Consider the following 20725-nt stretch of genomic DNA (forward strand, 5'->3'; position numbering starts at 1 on the left):
GGTTGAGGTTTTTTTGGGTTTTTTTGGGGTTTTTTTTGGGGTTTTTTTTGTTGGTTTGGTTTGTTGGTTTGTTTTTAATTTGTTTTTTTTTTTTTTTTATTTGATTTGTTTTTTGTTGGCTTTTTTTTAGAAGGTAAAATCTCATTTTTAAAAATCACTTTGAAGTGATATTTTGTGATGTTTCATTCTTAAAAAAAAAAAACCCAAATAAAATAAATCCTGATATTGAGGGTGAGCAAAAAAATCCTTAAAAAAATGGGCAAAACGTCTTCCTGAGGAAGGGATTTGAAGTTTTTTGGGGGGGTTTTCAATTGGGGAGATTGGGGGAAGAAAAAAGGACTTGGGGATGTTCTGACTCTTCAAATCTTTGTGGGTTTTTTGAGAAAAAAGGTGTTTGGGGGGGAAGAAAAAAGAAAAATGGGGATGTTCTGACCCCTCAAATCTTCACATTTTGAGGGGAAAAAGGGGTTTGGGGGGGAAGAAAAATGGAACTGGGGATGTTCTGACCCTTTAAATCTTCACATTTTTGGGGGAAAAAGGAGTTTGGGGGAAGAAAAAAGGAGCTGGGGATGTTCTGATCCTTCAAATCTTCACATTTTTGGGGGAAAATGGAGTTTGGGGGGAAGAAAAATGGAACTGGGGATGTTCTGACCCTTTAAATCCCCACATTTTGGAGGAAACAAGGGGTTTGGGGGAAGAAAAAAGGAGCTGGGGATGTTCTGACCCTTCAAATCCTTGTGGTTTTGGGAGAAAAAAGGGGTTTGGGGGGAAGAAAAAGGAAAAATGGGGATGTTCTGACCCTTCAAATCTTCGAATTTGGGGGGAAAAAGGGGTTTGGGGGAAGAAAAAAGGACTTGGGGATGTTCTGACCCTTCAAATCCCCACATTTTGGGGAAAAATGGTGTTTGAGGGGGGGAAAAATAGACCTGGGGATGTTCTGACCCTTCGGATCTTCGGATTTTGGGAGGAAAAAAGAGGTTTGGGGCCAGAGATGGAGCTGGGGATGTTCTGACCCTTCAGATCTTTGTGTTTTTTGGGGGAAAAAAGGTGTTTGGGGGGAAAGAAAAATGGAGCTGGGGATGTTCTGACCCTTCCCATCGCTCGAGGGGGGAAAGTCCCCCCAACCCCTGTCCCTGGGATCCCTCGTGGGGCCTTTTCCCACCCCACAAACCAACCCCCCCCCCTCCCCTGGAGCCCAAGCTGAGACACACAAATGGTTTATTTTTTTTCCAAAGTCCTTTTTTTTTTTTTGTTTTTTTTTTTTTTTTTTTATTTTTTTTTTTTAGGTTGTTTTTTTTTTTTTTTTTTTAAATTTCTCCTTTGTTTTTTGGTTTTGGTTTTTTTTTTGGTTTTCTTTTTTTTTTTTTTTTTTTTTATACAAAATCTCCTCCTCCCTGCGCTGGACAAAACCAAAAAAAATCTCCTCTTGAGCTCCTCCTGCCCCCCACCCTGAGCTCAGCCGGGTTTGAGTCCCATCCCCATCCCAAAAAAAACCCAGCAGGGACCTTTCCCGGTGGGATAAACCCTCGGGGCACAACGGGGGGGGGGAAGGGGAAACAGGGAAAGCCCCCCCTGGAGCTGGGGGAGAGGTGGGAACGGGGCAAGTGGGGATGGAATTCTCATTTTTGGGGGGTCTCCCCCATCCCTGTGAGCTCCTGGGCAGAGCCAGGGGCTGGATTTTTGGGATTTGGGGCATCCCTGGAGGAGCTGAGCCCCCCCGAGCAGAGCCCAGCGGGATTTTTTGGGGAGTGGGGGGGGAGGGGAGTGACTGGGAGACAACTGGGCTGGAATTTTGGGGATCCCCATCCCACCAGGTCCTTTGGGGTGACTGGGAGACAACTGGGCTGGAATTCTGGGGGTTCCCATCCCTCCAGGTCCTTTGGGGTGCTGGGGGGGGGTGACTGGGAGACAACTGGGCTGGAATTCTGGGAGTCCCCGTCTCTCCAGGTCATCCAGGGTGTTCCAGGGTGACTGGGAGACAACTGGGCTGGAATTCCGGGGACCCCCATCTCTCCAGGTCCCTCTGGGCTGCCAGGGGGGTGACTGGGAGACAACTGGAATTCCGGGGGGTCATCGTCCCTCCAGGTCCTTCGGGGTGCTGGGGGGTGACTGGGTTGGAATTCTGGGGGTTCCCATTCCTCCAGGTCCTTTGGGAGTGACTGGGAGACAACTGGAATTCCGGGGATCCCCGTCCCTCCAGGTCCTTTGGGGTGCTGGGGGGGTGACTGGGAGACAACTGGGCTGGAATTCCGGGGGTCCCCATCCCTCCAGGGTGCTGGGGGGTGACTGAGAGACAACTGGGTTGGAATTCCGGGGGTCATCGTCCCTCCAGGTCCTTCGGGGTGCTGGGGGGTGACTGGGTTGGAATTCTGGGGGGTCATCATCTCTCCAGGTCCTCCAGGGTGCTGGGGGGGAGACTGGGAGACAACTGGGTTGGAATTCCAGGGGTCCCCATCCCTCTGGGTCCTTTGGTGTTCCAGGGTGACTGGGAGACAACTGGAATTCCGGGGATCCCCGTCCCTCCAGGTCCTCTGGGGTGCTGGGGGGTGACTGGGAGACAACTGGGTTGGAATTTTGGGGATCCCCATCCCTTCAGGTCCTTTGGGGTGACTGGGAGACAACTGGGCTGGAATTCCGGGGGGTCACCGTCCCTGCAGGTCCTCCGGGGTGCTGGGAAGGGCTGGGATCCCGGAATTGCCGCGTGGGAAGAGGCAGGAGAAGGTCAGGTTCACATTAGCACACGTCAAGGTCCATAGTGCAAATCGGGCTCCACAGGTTTTCGGGGGGGGCACGGGGGTGACCTGTGGGCAGGGGACGGTCCTCGGGGTCCCCCCGGTGCCCCCAAAGCCCCCCCGTGCCCGTGGCCGTGGCACTGCCACGCTCCGGAGGAAGGGGAGCCGGGAATTCTTTGGAGGAGACGCAGGGAGCCCATCCCTGCTCGGCCCGGGCGGGAGGGGAGCTCCGGGAGCAGAACCACAACTGTCCATCCCGACGGCCAGCCCTTCCCTGGGGAGGGATCCGGGGAGAAGGATCCACCCCTTCCTATTGCCAGGGGATCCCAGGACAAGGATCCAACCCTTCCTATTGCCAGAGGGATCCCGGGAGAAGGATCCACCCCTTCCTATTGCCAGGGGATCCCAGGGGAAGGATCCACCCCTTCCCATGGCCAGGGGGATCCCAGGAGAAGGATCCACCCTTTCCCAGGACAAGGATCCACCCCTTCCCATGGCCAGGGAGATCCCAGGACAAGGATCCACCCCTTCCTATTGCCAGGGGGATCCCAGGACAAGGATCCACCTCTTCCCATGGCCTGGGAGATCTTGGGAGAAGGATCCACCCCTTCCCTAGGGAGATCTTGGGAGAAGGATCCACTCCTTCCCCAGGAGAAGGATCCATCCTTTCCTACAGCCAGAGAGATCCCAGGGGAAGGATCCATCCTTTCCTACAGCCAGAGAGATCCCAGGGGAAGGATCCACCCTTTCCCATGGCCAAGGAGCTCCCAGGACAAGGATCCACCTCTTCCCATGGCCAGGGAGATCTTGGGAGAAGGATCCACCCTTTCCCATGGCCAGGGAGATCCCAGGAGGAGGATCCATATTTTCCTATTGCCAGGGGGATCCCAGGACAAGGATCCACCCCTTCCCATGGCCAGAGAGATCTTGGGAGAAGGATCCACCCCTTCCTTAGGGAGACACCAGGAGAAGGATCCATCCTTTCCTATAGCCAGAGAGATCCCAGGAGAAGGATCCACCCCTTCCCACGGCCTGGGAGATCCCGGGATCTGCGTCCATGTGCCCCCTCAGCCAGAGGGGTTTTTTTGGGGCCCGGCTTTGGGGCCCCAGTGCGGGGCTGGGAGGGAGCTCCTGCTCCTCCCTCGCTCCCCAGCCCAGGACACGGCGGGAATTGTCCCTTCCAGGAGTCCAGGAGGCCCTTCCCTGGCGTCGGGCGGGGAGGATGAGGAGGCCAAGGGGGAGAAGGGAGGAAGGGCGGGTCCTGGAGCAGGGGACGGTCCCTCTGTCACGGGGCCATCGGCTCCTGGTCCCCTCTGTCACGGGGCCATCGGCTCCTCCTCCTCCATCGGCTCCTCAGGCGCCCTGGGAGGGGGAAACGGGATGTGAGGATTCCCGGGGGGATTCCTGGGGGGATTCCCGTGGGACACGGGACAGCCCCCTCTGCCCCAAGGGCCTCTGGGAATGTCCAGCTCCAGGAGGAATCCCGGAGCATCCCAAATTCCTGCCCCACTGAGACCCCCCCAGAGCCTGGCTGGGCCCTGGGGAGGGTGGGGGGAGATGGAGGGGAGAGGGATCGGGCTGGGATTCCTTTGGGAATCTCCCAACCCAGGTCCTGACCCAAGGCCTGACCTCCCGGAACCTCAGCGGGATGGGGGACCCCGGGACACAGGGAATGAGGGGCACCCAGAGCCCACCCAGGATCCATAGGGAATGAGGGGCACCCAGACCCCCGGGATCCATAGGGAATGAGGGGCACCCAGACCCCCGGGATCCATAGGGAATGAGGGGCACCAGGATTCATAGGGAATTAGGGGCACCCAGACCCTCCAGGATCCATAGGGAATGAGGGGCACCAAGGATCCATCAGGGAATGAGGGGCACTCAGACCCCTGGGATCCATCAGGGAATGAGGGGCACCCAGAACCCCCAGGATCAACAAGGGGCATCACCTGGCATCCCTATGGAACCCCAGGACACAGGGAATGAGGGGCACCCAGACACCCTGGGATCCATCAGGGAATGAGGGGTCCCAGGATCCATGAGAGAATGAGGGGCAGAAGGATCCCTAGGGAATGGAGCAGGATCCCTTGGGAATGAAGGGCAGCAGGATCCCTTGGGAATGGAGCAGGATCCCTCGGGAATGGAGCAGGATCCATAGGGAATGAGGGGCAGCAGGATCCCTTGGGAATGGAGCAGGATCCCTAGGGAATGGAGCAGGATCCCTAGGGAATGGAGCAGGATCCCTCGGGAATGAGGGGCAGCAGGATCCATAGGGAATGGAGCAGGATCCCTCGGGAATGAGGGGCAGCAGGTTCCATAGGGAATGGAGCAGAATCCCTAGGGAATGAGGGGTAGCAGGATCCATAGGGAATGAAGAGCAGCAGAATCCCTGGGGAATGGAGCAGGATCCCTTGGGAATGAAGGGTAGGATCCCTGGGGAACGGAGCAGGATCCCTGGGGAACGGAGCAGGATCCCTCAGGAATGAGGGGCAGCAGGATCCCTTGGGAATGAAGGGCAGGATCCCTTGGGAATGAAGGGCAGGATCCCTGGGGAACGGAGCAGGATCCCTAGGGAATGGAGCAGGATCCCTTGGGAATGGAGCAGGATCCATAGGAAATGAGGGGCAGCAGGATCCCTTGGGAATGGAGCAGAATCCATAGGGAATGGAGCAGGATCCCTAGGGAATGAGGGGCAGCAGGATCCCTTGGGAATGAAGGGCAGGATCCCTCGGGAATGGAGTAGGATCCGTCACCTCTTGTCCCCCAGCACGGCCACGGAGAGCGAGGCCAGCGCCGTCACCGTCTCCACCTCGTCGGCCTCGTGGTCCCGCTGGAATTCCAGGAAGGAGCAGCCGAGCTTGGAGGAGAAACGCTGCAGGGCCACCCAGTACTTCCCTGTGGGAATGGGGGCACTGCTGGGAAAGGCGGGAACGGGGTGGGGTGGGACGGGATGCGATGGGAGGGGATGGGATGGATGGGATGGGATGGGATGGGATGGGATGGGATGGGATGGGATGGGATGGGATGGGATGGGATGGGATGGATGGGATGGGAAGGGAAGGGATGGGATGGGATGGGATGGGATAGGGATGGGATGGGATGGGCTGGGATAGGGGTGTGGCACAATGGGGATATCCCAGGATAGGGATGGGCTGGGATGACAGTGTGCCAAGATCGGGGTGTCCCGGGATAGGGGGGGTTTGGGACAGGGGTGTCACACAACATATCCCAGGATAGGGGTGTCCTGGGATAGGGATATCCCAGGACAGGGATATCCCAGGATAGGGGTATCCCAAGCCAGGGCTGTCCCTTCCACCCCACCCATCCCGTTATTCCCTGCAGTGACTCCCTGGAGCTCGGGGGATTCGCTGGAGAGGGTCAGCAACGCCCCTCCCCAACATTCCCAACATTCCCAACATTCCCAACATCCCCAACATCCCCAACATCCCCAACATCCCCAACATTCCCAACATTCCCAACATCCCCAACATCCCCAACATCCCCAACATTCCCAACATTCCCAACATCCCCAACATCCCCAACATCCCCAACATTCCCAACATTCCCAACATTCCCAACATTCCCAACATCCCCAACATTCCCAACATTCCCAACATCCCCAACATTCCCAACATCCCCAACATTCCCAACATCCCCAACATCCCCAACATCCCCAACATTCCCAACATTCCCAACATCCCCAACATCCCCAACATTCCCAACATTCCCAACATCCCCAACATTCCCAACATTCCCAACATCCCCAACATCCCCAACATCCCCAACATCCCCAACATTCCCAACATTCCCAACATCCCCAACATTCCCAACATTCCCAACATCCCCAACATTCCCAACATCCCCAACATTCCCAACATCCCCAACATTCCCAACCACTCACTGTGGGCCTGGATCACGGCTTCCAGGGAGCGCACGGCGTTGGGGTTGGGCTTCTGCCTCAGGCTCTCCTCGGGAAGGGGATCCAGCTGGGAAGGGGGAGGTTTGACATCCTTTCCTGGCTTTTACAGCTTTTACATCTTTCATGTCTTTTTTGTCTTCCAAGTATTTTATATCTTTTTTGTCTTCCAGGTATTTTATATCTTTTATATCTTCCGTGTATTTTATATCTTTTTTATCTTCCAGGTATTTTATATCTTTTATATCTTCCGTGTATTTTACATCTTTTTTATCTTTCAGGTATTTTATACCTTTTGTATCTTTCACACCTTTTATGTATTTGATGTCTTTCATGTATTTTATACCTTTCATAGCTTGTCTTTCACATCTTTTATATATTTCATATCTTTTCTATATTTTATACATTTCGTATCTTATCTTTCATGTTTCATGTATTTTATATCTTCTATACATTTCATATCTTATTTTTCATGTGTTTCATATCTTTTATATCTTTTATATATTTTATACCTTTCATATACTATCTTTTCTATATTTTATACATTTTGTGTCTTTCATCTCTTTCATCTTTTATATCTTACATGTTTTATATTTTTTCTTTCATATGTTTCATATCTTTTATATCTTTTATATAATTTTTTATATTTTATACCTTTCATATCCAGGGATATCCCAGGATAGGGGTGTCCCAAGACAGGGATATCCCAGGATAGGGGCATCCCAGGACAGGGATATCCCAGGACAGGGGCATCCAAAGACAGGGATATCCCAGGATAGGGGTATCCAAAGACAGGGATATCCCAGGATAGGGGTGCCCCAGCACAGGGATGTCTCAGGACAGGGATATTCCAGGATAGGGGTGTCCCAGGACAGGGATATCCCAGGATAGGGGCATCCCAGGACAGGGATATCCCAGGATAGGGGCATCCCAGGACAGGGATATCCCAGGATAGGGGCATCCCAGCACAGGGATATCCCAGGATAGGGGCATCCCAGCACAGGGATATCCCAGGACAGGGATATTCCAGGACAGGGATATTCCAGGCCAGGGCTGTCCCTTCCAACCCCCCCACCCCGTTATTCCATGAGGTGACTCCCTGGAGCTCGGGGGATCCCTCGGAGCCCCCAAACCCCACAAATCCCTGAATCCTCAGGAATCCTTTGGAATCCCAGATCCCCTCCCCTGGTCCCCCAGCAGGGCGGCCACGCAGGTCTCTGAGCCCCCAAACCCCACAAATCCCCAAATCCTTTGGAATCCTGGGATGCTCCTCACCTGGTCCCCCAGCAGGGCAGACACACAGGGCTCTGAGCCCCCAAACCCCACAGATCCCCAAATCCTTGGGAATCCTGGTGTCGCCTCACCTGGTCCCCCAGCAGGGCAGACACGCAGGTCTCTGAGCCCCCAGACCCCACAGATCCCCGAATCCTTGGGAATCCTTTGGAATCCCAGATCCCCTCACCTGGTCCCCCAGCAGGGCGGCCACGCAGGTCTCAGAGCCCCCAAACCCCACAAACCCCTAAATCCTCAGGGATCCTGGGATGCTCCTCACCTGGTCCCCCAGCAGGGCGGCCACACAGGGCTCGGAGCCCCCAAACCCCACAAATCCCCAAATCCTTTGGAATCCTTTGGAATCCCAGTCTCCCTCACCTGGTCCCCCAGCAGGGCAGACACACAGGCCTTGGAGCCCCCAAACCCCACAAATTCCTGAATCCTCAGGAATCCTTTGGAATCCCGGTGCCCCCTCACCTGGTCCCCCAGCAGGGCGGCCACGCAGGTCTCAGAGCCCCCAAACCCCACAGATCCCTGAATCCTTGGGAATTCTGGGATGCCCCTCACCTGGTCCCCCAGCAGGGCAGACACGCAGGGCTCAGAGCCCCCAAACCCCACAAATCCCTGAATCCTTTGGAATCCCAGCCCCCCTCACCTGGTCCCCCAGCAGGGCAGACATGCAGGGCTCAGAGCCCCCAAACCCCACAAATCCCTGAATCCTTGGGAATTCTGGGATGCCCCTCACCTGGTCCCCCAGCAGGGCGGCCACGCAGGTCTCTGAGCCCCCAAACACCCAAATCCCCAAATCCTTGGGAATCCCAGCCCCCCTCACCTGGTCCCCCAGCAGGGCGGCCACGCAGGCCTCGGAGGCGTCACAAATGGCCGTCAGGTCGTGCCCCCCCTCCAGGGCCAGCACCACGGCCCCCCCCGCCAGGCTCATCAGCTGCTTCGTCAGGTAGCCAAAACCTGGGGGGGAGGAACCTGTGAGACCCCCCTGCCCAAAAACTGGGACCCTCTGAGACCCCCTGCCCAAAAACTGGGACCCCGTGAGACCCCCCTGCCCAAAAACTGGGCCCCTGTGAGACCCCCTGCCCAAAAACTGGGACCCCGTGAGACCCCCCTGCCCAAAAACTGGGCCCCTGTGAGACCCCCTGCCCAAAAACTGGGCCCCTGTGAGACCCCCTGCCCAAAAACTGGGCCCCTGTGAGACCCCCTGCCCAAAAATTGGGCCCCTGTGAGACCCCCCTGCCCAAAAACTGAGACCCTGAGGGCATCCCCCTGCCCAAATCTGAGACCCTGTGAGACCTCCCTGCCCAAAAACTGGGACCCTGTGAGACCCCCTGCCCAGAATTGGGACCCTGTGAGACCCCCCTGCCCCAAAACTGGGACCCTGTGAGACCCCCCTGCCCAAAAACTGGGACCCTGTGAGACCCCCCTGCCCAAAAACTGGGACCCTGTGAGACCCCCCTGCCCAAATCTGAGACCCTCAGGGCATCCCCCTGCCCAGAATTGGGACCCCGTGAGACCCCCCTGCCCAAATCTGAGACCCTGTGAGACCCCTCTGCCCAAATCTGAGACCCTGTGAGACCCCCCTGCCTCAGGGCACTCCCAGAGGGTCCCACTCCCCCCCCCAGACCTCCCCTCCCAGGGGGTTCCCACCCCCCCCAGACCTCTCCTCACAGGGGGTATCCCCCCCTGCCCAAATCCCCCCTCCCAAGGGGTCCCACTCCACCCAACCCCCCCCTCCCAGGGGGTCCCAACCCCCTCAGACCTCCTCTCACAGGGGCTGTCCCCTCCCCTGCCCAAACCTCCCCTCCCAGGGGGTCCCACCCCAACCTCCCCTCTTGGGGGGTCTCATCCCCCCCCCCCCGACCTCCCAAGGCTCCAGGGGGGTCTCACTCCCTCCAGACCTCCCCTCCCAGAGGGTCCCATCCCTCCTCTCACAGGGTCTTGTCCCCTCCCCTGCCCAAACCCCCCCTCCCAGGGGGTCCCACCCCCTAAACCTCCCCTCCCAGGAGGTCCCAACCCCCCCAGACCTCCCCTCCCAGAGGGTCCCATCCCTCCAGACCTGCTCTCAGAGGGGTTGTCCCCCCCCTGCCCAAACCTCCCCTCCCACGGATCTCATCCCCCAAACCTCCCCTCCCAGAGGGTCCCAAACCCCCCAAACCTCCCCTCCCAGGAGGTCCCATCCCCCCCAGACCTCCCCTCCCAGGGGGTCCCAACCCCCTCAGACCTCCTCTCACAGGGGCTGTCCCCCCCCCTGCCCAAACCTCCCCTCCCAAGGGGTCCCACTCCACCCAACCCCCCCCTCCCAGGGGGTCCCAACCCCCTCAGACCTCCTCTCACAGGGGCTGTCCACCCCCCCCCAAACTTCCTCTTCCAGAGGGTCCCATCCCTCCAGACCTCCTCTCACAGGGGTGTCCCCTACCCTGCCCAAACCTCCCCTCTCGGGGGGTCTCATCTTCTCCCCCAATCTCCCCTCCCAGGGGGTCCCAACCCCCCCAGACCCCCCCCTCCCAGAGGGTCCCAAACCCCCCCAAACCTCCCCTCCCAGGAGGTCCCACCCCCACCTCTCCTCCCGGGGGGTTTCATCTTCCCCCCTGACCTCCCCTCCCAGGGGTCTCTTCCCCCCCCCCCGACCTCCCAGGAGGGTCCCAACCCCCCCAAGACCTCCCCTCCCAGGAGGTCCCATCACCCCCAGACCTCCCCTCCCAGGAGGTCCCATCACCCCCAGACCCCCCCTCCCAGAGGGTCCCAAACCCCCCCGACCTCCCCTCCCAGGGGTCTCTTTCCCCCCCCCAACCTCCCCCGGCTCCCGGGGGGTCCCCCCCCCCCAGCCCCCTCCTTACACTTGGCAGACACTCGGTAGCCCCCCAGGGGCGGGGGGTGGCCCTCGGCGGCGTCGAAGCCGGCGGACACCAGGACCAGCTCGGGGCAGAACTCGTGGGCGATGGGCATCACCACCGTCCTGGGGGGGCAAACACCGCGCCAGGGGGGGGCTGAGCCCCCCGGGGGGGGCGGGACCCCCGCGGGCACACGGGGAGGGGGCGGGGGGGGCCGCGGTACCTGAAGGCAGCCAAGTACTCGGGGTCCCCCATGGGGGGGTCGAGCCCCCCGGCCCAGGCCACGTTGACGGTGAAACCCTCGCCGGGGCCGGAGCCCACCTGGGGGGGGGGGGGGAAGGAGGGGTTTGAGGGGGGGATGTGCCCGTGGGGGGGTGCCAGGGCCTCGTCCTGCCCCACAGGAGGCAGGTTGGGGGTCCCGGCCCCCAGTTCTGTGCCACCAGAGGCAGGTTGGGGGTCCCAACCAGGAATGGGAAATGAGCCCCCAGGGCACTGCCCCTGCTCAGCCCCCACCCCCCTGGCTGTCCCCTCTGTCCCCAGAGCTGTCCCCTCTGTCCCCAGGGCTGTCCCCTCTGTCCCCAGGGCTGTCCTGTGTCCCCAGGGCTGTCCCGTGTCCCCAGAGCTGCCCAGGGCTGTCCCCTCTGTCCCCAGGGCTGTCTCATGTCCCCAAGACTGTCCCCTGTGTCCTCAGAGCTGTCCCCTGTGTCCCCAGGGCTGTCCCCTCCGTCCTTAGAGCTTCACAGGGTTGTTTCCTGTGTCCCCAGAGCTGTCCCTTCTGTCCTCAGAGCTGTTCCCACTGTCCCCAGAGCTGCTCAGGGCTGTCCCCTGTGTCCCCAGGGCTGTCCCTTCTGTCCCCAGAGTTGCCCAGGGCTGTCCCCCGTGTCCCCAGGGCTGTCCCATCTGTCCCCAGGGCTGTCCCCCGTGTCCCCAGGGCTGTCCCATGTCCCCAGGGTTGTCCCCCATGTCCCCAGAGCTGCCCAGGGCTGTCCCCTGTGTCCCCAGGGTTGTCCCCTCTGTCCCCAGGGCTGTCCCCTCTGTCCCCAGGGTTGTTCCAAGGCTGTCCCCTGTGTCCCCAGAGCCGCAGCCCCCCCGATCCCGTCGGCACCTCGTCAGCAGCTCCACTGCCAGGGAAGAAGTTGCCGTCATCGTGCCGGTGCAGGGAGATGTAGAGAACCTCGGGGTCCCTGTAGAAGATCTGCTGAGTCCCGTTCCCGTGGTGAACGTCCTGGAGGCAGGAAAACCGGGAGAATGGTCCGTGTTTCCAGGCCCAGGGCGATCCGAGAGCCAAAACCAGCTGGGGCTGGGGCTGGGTCCCCCTCCCCAGCCTCAGGATCTGCTCCCGGGTCCCCCTCCCCAGCCCCAGGATCTGCTCCCGGCTCCCCCTCCCCAGCCCCAGGGTCTGCTCCCGGGTCCCCCTCCCCAGCCCCAGGATCTGCTCCCGGGTCCCCTCCCCAGCCCCAGGATCTGCTCCCGCTCCCTTTTTGTTCCTGGTTCCTTCGACAAAGGAAGGAGGGGGGTTTGCTGCTCCTGGGGACACCCTGGGGACATCCTGGGGACATCCTGGGGGCTCACCCAGTCCACGATGAGGATCTTGCTGAGCTTCCCCTTCTGCTGCAGCTGCCGGGCTGCGATGGCCACCGAGTTGAAGAAGCAGAATCCCCTGGGAAAAGGGGGCTGGAATCGCACCCTGGGGCCCTTCCCGGGCACCCTCCCCGCTCCTGGCCCGCGCCATTCCCGAAGGATGGGCTCTCCCTGCCCGGCCCGGCTCCCAGGGCGGGGGTTTGGAGGTCGGGAGCTGGTTTTGGGGCTCCCCCGGGGAGGGAAGGGGCCTTACATGGCGGTGGAGGGGTCGGCGTGGTGTCCGGGGGGCCGCACCACCGCGAAGCCGTTCTGGGGGCAGAGCACAGGGGACAGGGCTGGCACCCCACGGCACCCCCCAGTGTCACCCCCCCCAGTGTCACCCCCCCAATGTCACCCCGTGGCACCCCACACTGGCACCCCCCCAGTGTCATCTCCCCACTGTCACCCCATGGCACCCCACACTGGCACCCCCCCCAGTGTCACCCCCCCACTGCCACCCCACACTGTCACCTCCCCCAGTGTCACCCCCCCACTGTCACCCCATGGCACCCCACACTGGCACCCTCCAGTGTCACCTCCCCATGGCACCCCATGGCACCCCCCGCTGTCACCCCCCCCACTGTCACCTCCCCACTGGCACCCCATGGCACCCCACACTGGCACCCCATGGCACCCCCTTGTGTCACCCCCATGGCACCCCACACTGTCACCCCCCCCACTGTCACCTCCCCACTGGCACCCCATGGCACCCCCTTGTGTCACCCCCATGGCACCCCACACTGTCACCTCCCCCAGTGTCACCCCCCCACTGTCACCCCATGGCACCCCCCACTGCCACCCCATGGCACCCCCTTAGTGTCACCCCCATGGCACCCCCCACTGTCACCCCCCCCCACTGTCACCTCCCCACTGTCACCCCATGGCACCCACACTGTCACCCCATGGCACCCCACACTGGCACCCCCCCAGTGTCACCTCCCCACTGGCACCCCATGGCACCCCCAGTATCACCCCCAGTGTCACCCCATGGCACACACCCCCTTCAGCCCCCCAGTGTCACCCCCCCACTGTCACCCCATAGCAGCCCCTCACTGTCACCCCCCCAGTGTCACCATCTGTGTCACCCCATGGCACCCCCCGTCACCTCCCCATTGTCACACCCCCAATGTCACCCCCATTGTCACCCCCCCAGTGTCACCCCATGGCACCCCCTTAGTGTCACCCCCCATGGCACACCCCCAGTGTCACCCCATGGCACACCCCCAGTGTCACCCCCCTGGTGTCACACACTTGTCACCCCCATGGCACACCCCACGTGTCACCCCTCCAGTGTCACCCCCAGTGTCACCCCCAGTGTCACCCCCTCCCTCCCTGCCCACTTGGCCAGTCCTGCTGCAGGGGGACACTGGGGACAGAGCCTGGAGCAGCTGAGAGACCCCACAGACCCCCCTGGGTGTTGGGGGGCACAGCCCTGAGACCCCCAGGGTGACACATCCCTGAGATCCCCAGGGTGACACACCCCTGAGACCCCCAACCATGGGGTGACACAGCTCTGGGACCCTCAATCTCGAGGTGACACAGCTCTGGGACCCTCAGGGTGACCCCCCCCTGTGCCAGCACCCACCTTGAGCTCCCTGGTGGCCACCCTGAAGGCCAGCTCGGTGACAGAGCCGGCAGCCCAGCGGGCAGCGTTGGACGAGTGCAGCTCATTCCAGACGGTGTCACTGTCCACCTGCCATGGGGGACACCTGTCACACCTCTGGGGACAATGTCACACCCCTGGGACACCTGTCACACCTCTGGGACACCTGTCACACCTCTGGGGACAATGTCATACCCCTGGGACATCTGTCACACCTCTGGGACATCTGTCACACCCCTGGGGACATGTCACACCCCTGGGACATCTGTCACACCTCTGGGACACCTGTCATACCCCTGGGACATCTGTCACACCCCTGGGGACATGTCACACCACTGGGGACATCTGTCACACCTCTGGGACACCTGTCATACCCCTGGGACATCTGTCACACCTCTGGGACATGTCACAGCCCTGGGGACAATGTCACACCCCTGGGACACCTGTCACACCTCTGGGGACATGTCACAGCACTGGGACATCTGTCACACCTCTGGGGACAATGCCACACCCCTGGGGACACCTGTCACACCTCTGGGGACACCTGTCACACCTCTGGGGACACCTGTCACACCACTGGGGACATGTCACAGCACTGGGACATCTGTCACACCCCTGGGACATCTGTCACACCTCTGGGGACACCTGTCACACCACTGGAGACATGTCACACCTCTGGGACATCTGTCACACCTCTGGGGACATCTGTCACACCATTGGGACATCTGTCACACCCCTGGGGACACCTGTCACACCTCTGGGACATGTCACACCACTGGGACATCTGTCACACCTCTGGGGACATCTGTCACACCATTGGGGACATGTCACACCTCTGGGACATGTCACAGCACTGGGACATCTGTCACACCTCTGGGGACATCTGTCACACCATTGGGGACATGTCACACCTCTGGGACATGTCACAGCACTGGGACATCTGTCACACCTCTGGGGACATCTGTCACACCTCTGGGGACATCTGTCACACCATTGGGGACATGTCACACCTCTGGGACATGTCACAGCACTGGGACATCTGTCACACCTCTGGGGACATCTGTCACACCATTGGGACATCTGTCACACCCCTGGGGACATCTGTCACACCTCTGGGGACATGTCACAGCACTGGGGACATGTCACAGCACTGGGACATCTGTCACACCTCTGGGGACATGTCACAGCACTGGGGACATGTCACACATCTGGGACATGTCACAGCACTGGGACATCTGTCACACCCCTGGGACATCTGTCACACCTCTGGGGACACCTGTCACACCTCTGGGACATCTGTCACACACAGGGACATGTCACAGCACTGGGGACATCTGTCACACCACTGGGACATCTGTCACACCTCTAGGGACATGTCACACCACTGGGGACATGTCACACCATTGGGACATGTCACACCTCTGGGACATCTGTCACACCCCTGGGGACATCTGTCACACCACTGGGGACATCTGTCACACCACTGGGGACATCTGTCACACCCCTGGGACATCTGTCACAGCACTGGGGACACCTGTCACACCTCTGGGGACATCTGTCACACCTCTGGGGACATCTGTCACACCTCTGGGACATCTGTCACACCTCTGGGGACACCTGTCACACCACTGGGACATCTGTCACACCACTGGGACATCTGTCACACCTCTGGGACATCTGTCACACACGGGGACACGGGGTGGGGGTCACCTCGGTCACAGGGGCCACGTTCGGGGCTGGGGGGACATCCCGTGGTGGCCAAAGGGCCCAGCACGGTGGCCAAAGCCACGGGGCCACCTCCCATCCCTGGGTGCTGCTGGACAGGGGGGTGTCACCTCCTGCTGCTGCCCCCAGGCCACCACCCCCAGCCCCCCCCGGGCTCGTTACCTTCTGTCTTTCATTTTGGGGTTTTGGGGTCGGGGCCCCCCTGGGCTCGTTACCTTCTGTCTTTCATTTTGGGGTTTTGGGGTCGGGGCAGGAACACCCAAAATGCTCCTCCAATGGATCAGAGCCCCCCCAGAGCAGGGGCAGCTCCAGCCCCCTCCGGGCTCGTTACCTGCTTTATTTTGTTCTGGGGTTTTGGGGTCAGGGCCCCCCCCTGGGCTTGTTACCTTCTGTCTTTCATTTTGGGGTTTTGGGGTCGGGGCAGGAACACCCAAAAAGGCTCCTCCAACGGATCAGAGCCCCCCCGAGCAGGGTGGTTCCAGCCCCCCCTGGCCCGGGGAGGGCAGAGCAGGGAGGGGGAGGCAGAGCAGGGAAAGCAGAGCTGGTGCCCAGCGGGGCACGAGGAGAGCAGGAGAACCAGGAGAGGCAGCAGGAAGGCTTTGGGAATGAGGCCCTTCCTGGAAAAGAGAGAGACAGAAAGGACAGAGACGGGGGGGAGGGAGGAAGAGAGACAGGCAGTGAGTGCGGGGGGACCGGGGGGGCAAAGCTGGGGACACGGGGAGGGGAGGGACAGGGGGGCAGAGCTGCTGCTGTGCCCGTGTCACCTCTGCCCTCCCTCAGAGACATGGGGAGACACAGCTCTGGGACCCCCAGACACAGCTGTGGGACCCCCAGACACAGCTCTGGGACCCCTGGACATGGGGGTGACACAGCTCTGGGACCTCCAGAGTGACACAGCTCTGGACTCCTGGACACAGAGGGACACAGTTCTGGGACCCCCAGACACAGCTCTGGGACCCCCAGACACAGCTGTGGGGCCCCTGGACATGGGGGTGACACAGCTCTGGGACCCCCAGACACAGCTCTGGGACCCCTGGACATGGGGGTGACACAGTTCTGGGACCTCCAGAGTGACACAGCTCTGGACCCCTGGACATGGGGGTGACACAGTTCTGGGACCCCTGGAGTGACACAGCTCTGGACCCCTGGACATGAGGGGACACAGCTCTGGGACCTCCAGGGTGACACAGCTCTGGGACCCCCAAGGTGACACAGCTCTGGAAGCCCTGGACACAGGGGGACACAGCTCTGGGACCCCTGGACATGAGGGGACACAGCTCTGGGACCCCAATCACAGGGTGACACAGCTCTGGGACCCCCGAGGTGACACAGCTCTGCGACCCCCAGGGTGACACAGCTCTGGAAGCCCTGGACACAGGGGGACAGAGCTCTGGGACCCCCGGACATTAAGGGACACAGATCTGGGACCCAAAACCACAGGGTGACACAGCTCTGGGACCTCCAGGATGATGCAGCTCTGGAAGCTCTGGACACAGGGGGACACAGCTCTGGGACCCCTGGACATGAGGGGACACAGCTCTGGGACCCCCAATCATGAGGTGACACAGCTCTTGGATTCCTGGACACAAGAGGACACAGCTCTGGGACCCCCAGGGTGACACAGCTCTGAGACCCCCAGACACAGCTCTGGGACCCCTGGACACGAGGGTGACACAGCTCTGGGACCCCCACCCTGGCAGCTCCCCCCCAGCTCTTGGCCATGGCTGAGGGGGCTCTGGACCACTGGTCCCCGGGGTGAGGGGGCACCAAGGACCCCCCTCCCAGGGTGGGATCCTCCGAGAACATGAGGGGGCACCAAGGACCCCCCTCTGAGGGGGGAACACTCCGAGAACATGAGGGGGCACCAAGGACCCCCCTCCCAGGGTGGGGTGCTCCGAGAACATGAGGGGGCACCAAGGACCCCCCTCCCAGGGTGGGATCCTCCGAGAACATGAGGGGGCACCAAGGACCCCCCTCCCAGGGTGGGATGCTCCGAGAACATGAGGGGGCACCAAGGACCCCCCTCCCAGGGTGGGATGCTCTGAGAACATGAGGGGGCACCAAGGACCCCCCTCCCAGGGGGGAACACTCCAAGAACATGAGGGGGCACCAAGGACCCCCCTCCCAGGGTGGGATGCTCTGAGAACATGAGGGGGCACCAAGGACCCCCCTCTGAGGGGGGGATACCCTGAGAACAGGGAGAAGCTCCGACACGAGGTCCTGCCCCCAAAGCCAACACTCCCCCCAGCCGGGGCTGCCACTCCCCCCTCCCCCAAAGCTCCCGAGGGACGGGAGGAAGGAAGGACCCCCCCAAAAAAGAGGCCGAGCCGCAGCACTCACCCCCAGCCCTCCGCAGGGCAGCATGACAAACATCCGCTGGGACAGGATCCCTGCGGGACGGGGGACACTCAGCACAGGGAACGGGGAATTGGGGAATTGGGGAATTGGGGAATTGGGGAATTGGGGGGGGGAAATGCTCAACCAGGACTGGGAGCAGCACCCAGAGGAGCTGCTGGGAGAGGGGACACTGAGGACACTGGAGAACTGGGGAATTGGGGAATTAGGGAATGGGGAATGCTCAGCCAGGACTGGGAGCAGCACCCAAAGGAGTTGCTGGGAGAGGGGACGCTGAGGACACTGGGAACAGGGAATTGGGGAATGGGTAATGGGAATGCTCAACCAGGACTGGGAGCAGCTCCCAAAGGAGCTGCTGGGAGAGGGGACACTGAGGACACCAGGGAACTTTGGAATTAGGGAATTGGGGGGTGGGAAATGCTCAGCCAGGACTGGGAGCAGCACCCAGGGGAGCTGCTGAGGGTGCTCCAGGAGCTCCAGGAGCTGCAGGGCCAGGGCTGGGATGGGATGGGAGCTGCTGAGGGTGCTCCAGGAGCCACAGGGCTGGGGTGGGATGGGTTGGAAGCTGCTGAGGGTGCCCCAGGAGCTCCAGGGATGGGGCTGCGGTGGGTTGGGAGCTGCTGAGGGAGCTCCAGGGCTGGGGCTGGGATGGGTTGGGAGCTGCTGAGGGTGCTCCAGGAGCTCCAGGGATGGGTTGGGAGCTGCTGAGGGTGCTCCAGGAGCTCCAGGGATGGGTTGGGAGCTGCTGAGGGCGCTCCAGGAGCTCCAGGAGCCGCAGGGTTGGGGCTGGGGTGGGTTGGGAGCTGCTGAGGGTGCTCCAGGAGCTGTAGGGCTGGGGTAGGAGCTGCTGAGGGTGCTCCAGGAGCTGCAGGGCTGGGGCTGGGGTGGGTTGGGAGCTGCTGAGGGTGCTCCAGGAGCTCCAGGAGCCGCAGGGCCGGGGCTGGGGTGGGTTGGGAGCTGCTGAGGGTGCTCCAGGAGCTCCAGGAGCTGCAGGGCTGGGGCTGGGCTGGGCTGGGAGCTCGGACCCACCCGCCAGCTTCCCGTTGTCCAGCTTGAGGCGGTTCAGGGGGTTGGTGCCGTAGAGGAACACGTGGCGCTCGCTGTGCACGCACTGCAGCTCCTCCAGGGTGGCCTTGCGGCCCCGCAGGCACTGGGGGGGCACAGGGGGCTGTCACCAGGGGGGTGACACGGCTGCCCCCACCCCAGCCCTGCGGGGCGAGGGTGGCACGTCCGGCCGTGCCAGGGCAGCCCCGGCTGGTGCCACCGCGGCAGCTCCCGCTTCCCACGGCGGGTTTGGACTCGGGCACCCCCCCAGTGCCAGCCAGGGGGGCTGGCAGGGGGTGCCAGCACCGGGTCCCTACAGGCAGGTGGCCCAGCTGGAGCAGGGCAGGGTTTGTACCAGGCTGGGAGTGGCACTGGTGTCCCCACAGCTGGCCCAACAAACACCCCGTGCCAGGGGGGCTCGGCCTCTCCCAGAGCCACAGAACCTCCTGAGCTGGAAGGGACCCACCGGGACCACCCAGTCCAACCCCACACCCCAAAATCCCCCCCTGTGCCCCAGAGGAGCATCCAAACCCTCCTGGAGCTCTGGTAGTCTTGGGGCAGTGCCCACTGCCCTGGGGAGCCTGGGCAGTGCCCGACCACCCTCTGGGGGAAGAACATTTCCCCTGCCCCCGTGCCAGCCACTGTGCCAGCCCCTTGCCCCCGTGTCAGCCCCCTACCCTTGTGCCAGCCCCTTGTCCCTGTACCAGCCCCTGTGCCAGCCCCCTGGCCCCGTGTCAGCCCCTTGTCCCTCTACCAGCCCCTGTGCCAGCCCCTTGTCCCCGTACCACCCCCTGTGCCAGCCCCCTGCCCCTGTGCCAGCCCCCTGTTGCGGAGTCAGCCCCCAGCCCCCATGCTGGCCCCTGCCCCATGCCACCCTGTGCCAGCCCCTGGTCCCCCTGCCAGCCTCCTGTCCCTGTGCCACCCCCTTGTCCCCGTGCCACCCCCTGTGCCAGCCCTCTGTCCCTGTGCCATCCCCCTGCCCCCATGCCACCCCCCGTGCCACTCCCTGTGCCAGCCTCCTGTCCCTGTGCCAGCCCCCTACCCCCGTGCCAGCCCCCTACCCTTGTGCCAGCCCCTTGTCCCCGTACCAGCCCCTGTGCCAGCCTCCTGTCCCTGTGCCAGCCCCCTACCCCAGTGCCACCCCCCATGCCCCCCCCGTGCCACCCCCCGTGCCCCCCTCACCTCGCAGCGGCCGCGCAGCCCCCTCTCCTGCAGGCGGGACCAGATGCTCTGGATCCTGCCGGCGTGCTCGGGGTGGCTGCTGCTGTCCCCGCACGAGCACTGGTGCTTCAGCATCACCGAGTCGTAAACCAGCCCTGCCGGGGCACGGGGGCGGCTGCTGGGCACGGGATGGGCAGGGCACCAGGGCTGCCCCCGACCCAGACCTGCCCCCAACCCAGAGCTGCCCCCGACCCACACAGAGCTGCTGGGCACGGGATGGGCAGGGCACCAGGGCTGCCCCCAACCCAGAGCTGCCCCCGACCCAGCTCTGTGCCTGGGTTGGGCAGGGCACCAGGGCTGCCCCCGACCCAGAGCTGTCCTCGATCCTGCTCTGTGCCCAGGTTGGGCAGAACCCCCAGTGCTGCCCCCAGTCCACACAGAGCTGCTGTGCCCG

General features: G+C 61.8%; 1 protein-coding gene across 3 annotated transcripts in view; it reads right to left on the reverse strand.

Moving 5' to 3' along the window:
- Positions 1-1815: 1815 nt before the first annotated feature.
- HDAC7 (histone deacetylase 7) overlaps positions 1816-20725 on the reverse strand; it is a 32034-nt gene continuing 13124 nt past the window's right edge. The window contains exons 12-28 of one of the 3 annotated variants that reach the window (XM_051775300.1): positions 20293-20426; positions 19096-19216; positions 18052-18101; positions 13969-14076; positions 12598-12653; positions 12336-12423; positions 11869-11988; positions 10987-11084; positions 10770-10888; positions 8753-8886; positions 6634-6718; positions 5486-5627; positions 3694-4094; positions 3477-3658; positions 2487-3297; positions 2227-2286; positions 1816-1901 (exon numbers count right to left, since the gene is read on the reverse strand). In XM_051775300.1, the coding sequence (XP_051631260.1) occupies positions 4049-4094; positions 5486-5627; positions 6634-6718; positions 8753-8886; positions 10770-10888; positions 10987-11084; positions 11869-11988; positions 12336-12423; positions 12598-12653; positions 13969-14076; positions 18052-18101; positions 19096-19216; positions 20293-20426 (1301 nt within the window). In that variant the 3' untranslated portion in view covers positions 1816-1901; positions 2227-2286; positions 2487-3297; positions 3477-3658; positions 3694-4048. Of the gene's footprint in view, positions 1902-2155; positions 2287-2486; positions 3298-3476; positions 4095-5485; positions 5628-6633; positions 6719-8752; positions 8887-10769; positions 10889-10986; positions 11085-11868; positions 11989-12335; positions 12424-12597; positions 12654-13968; positions 14077-18051; positions 18102-19095; positions 19217-20292; positions 20427-20725 lie in introns of those variants that run through there. The other 2 variants (XM_051775301.1, XM_051775299.1) reach the window with 2 other exon arrangements.

This window comes from Manacus candei, unplaced genomic scaffold, assembly GCF_025592945.1.
Source record: "Manacus candei isolate 608988 ecotype Guabito, Panama unplaced genomic scaffold, ASM2559294v1 h1tg000281l, whole genome shotgun sequence".
Lineage (NCBI taxonomy): Eukaryota > Metazoa > Chordata > Aves > Passeriformes > Pipridae > Manacus > Manacus candei.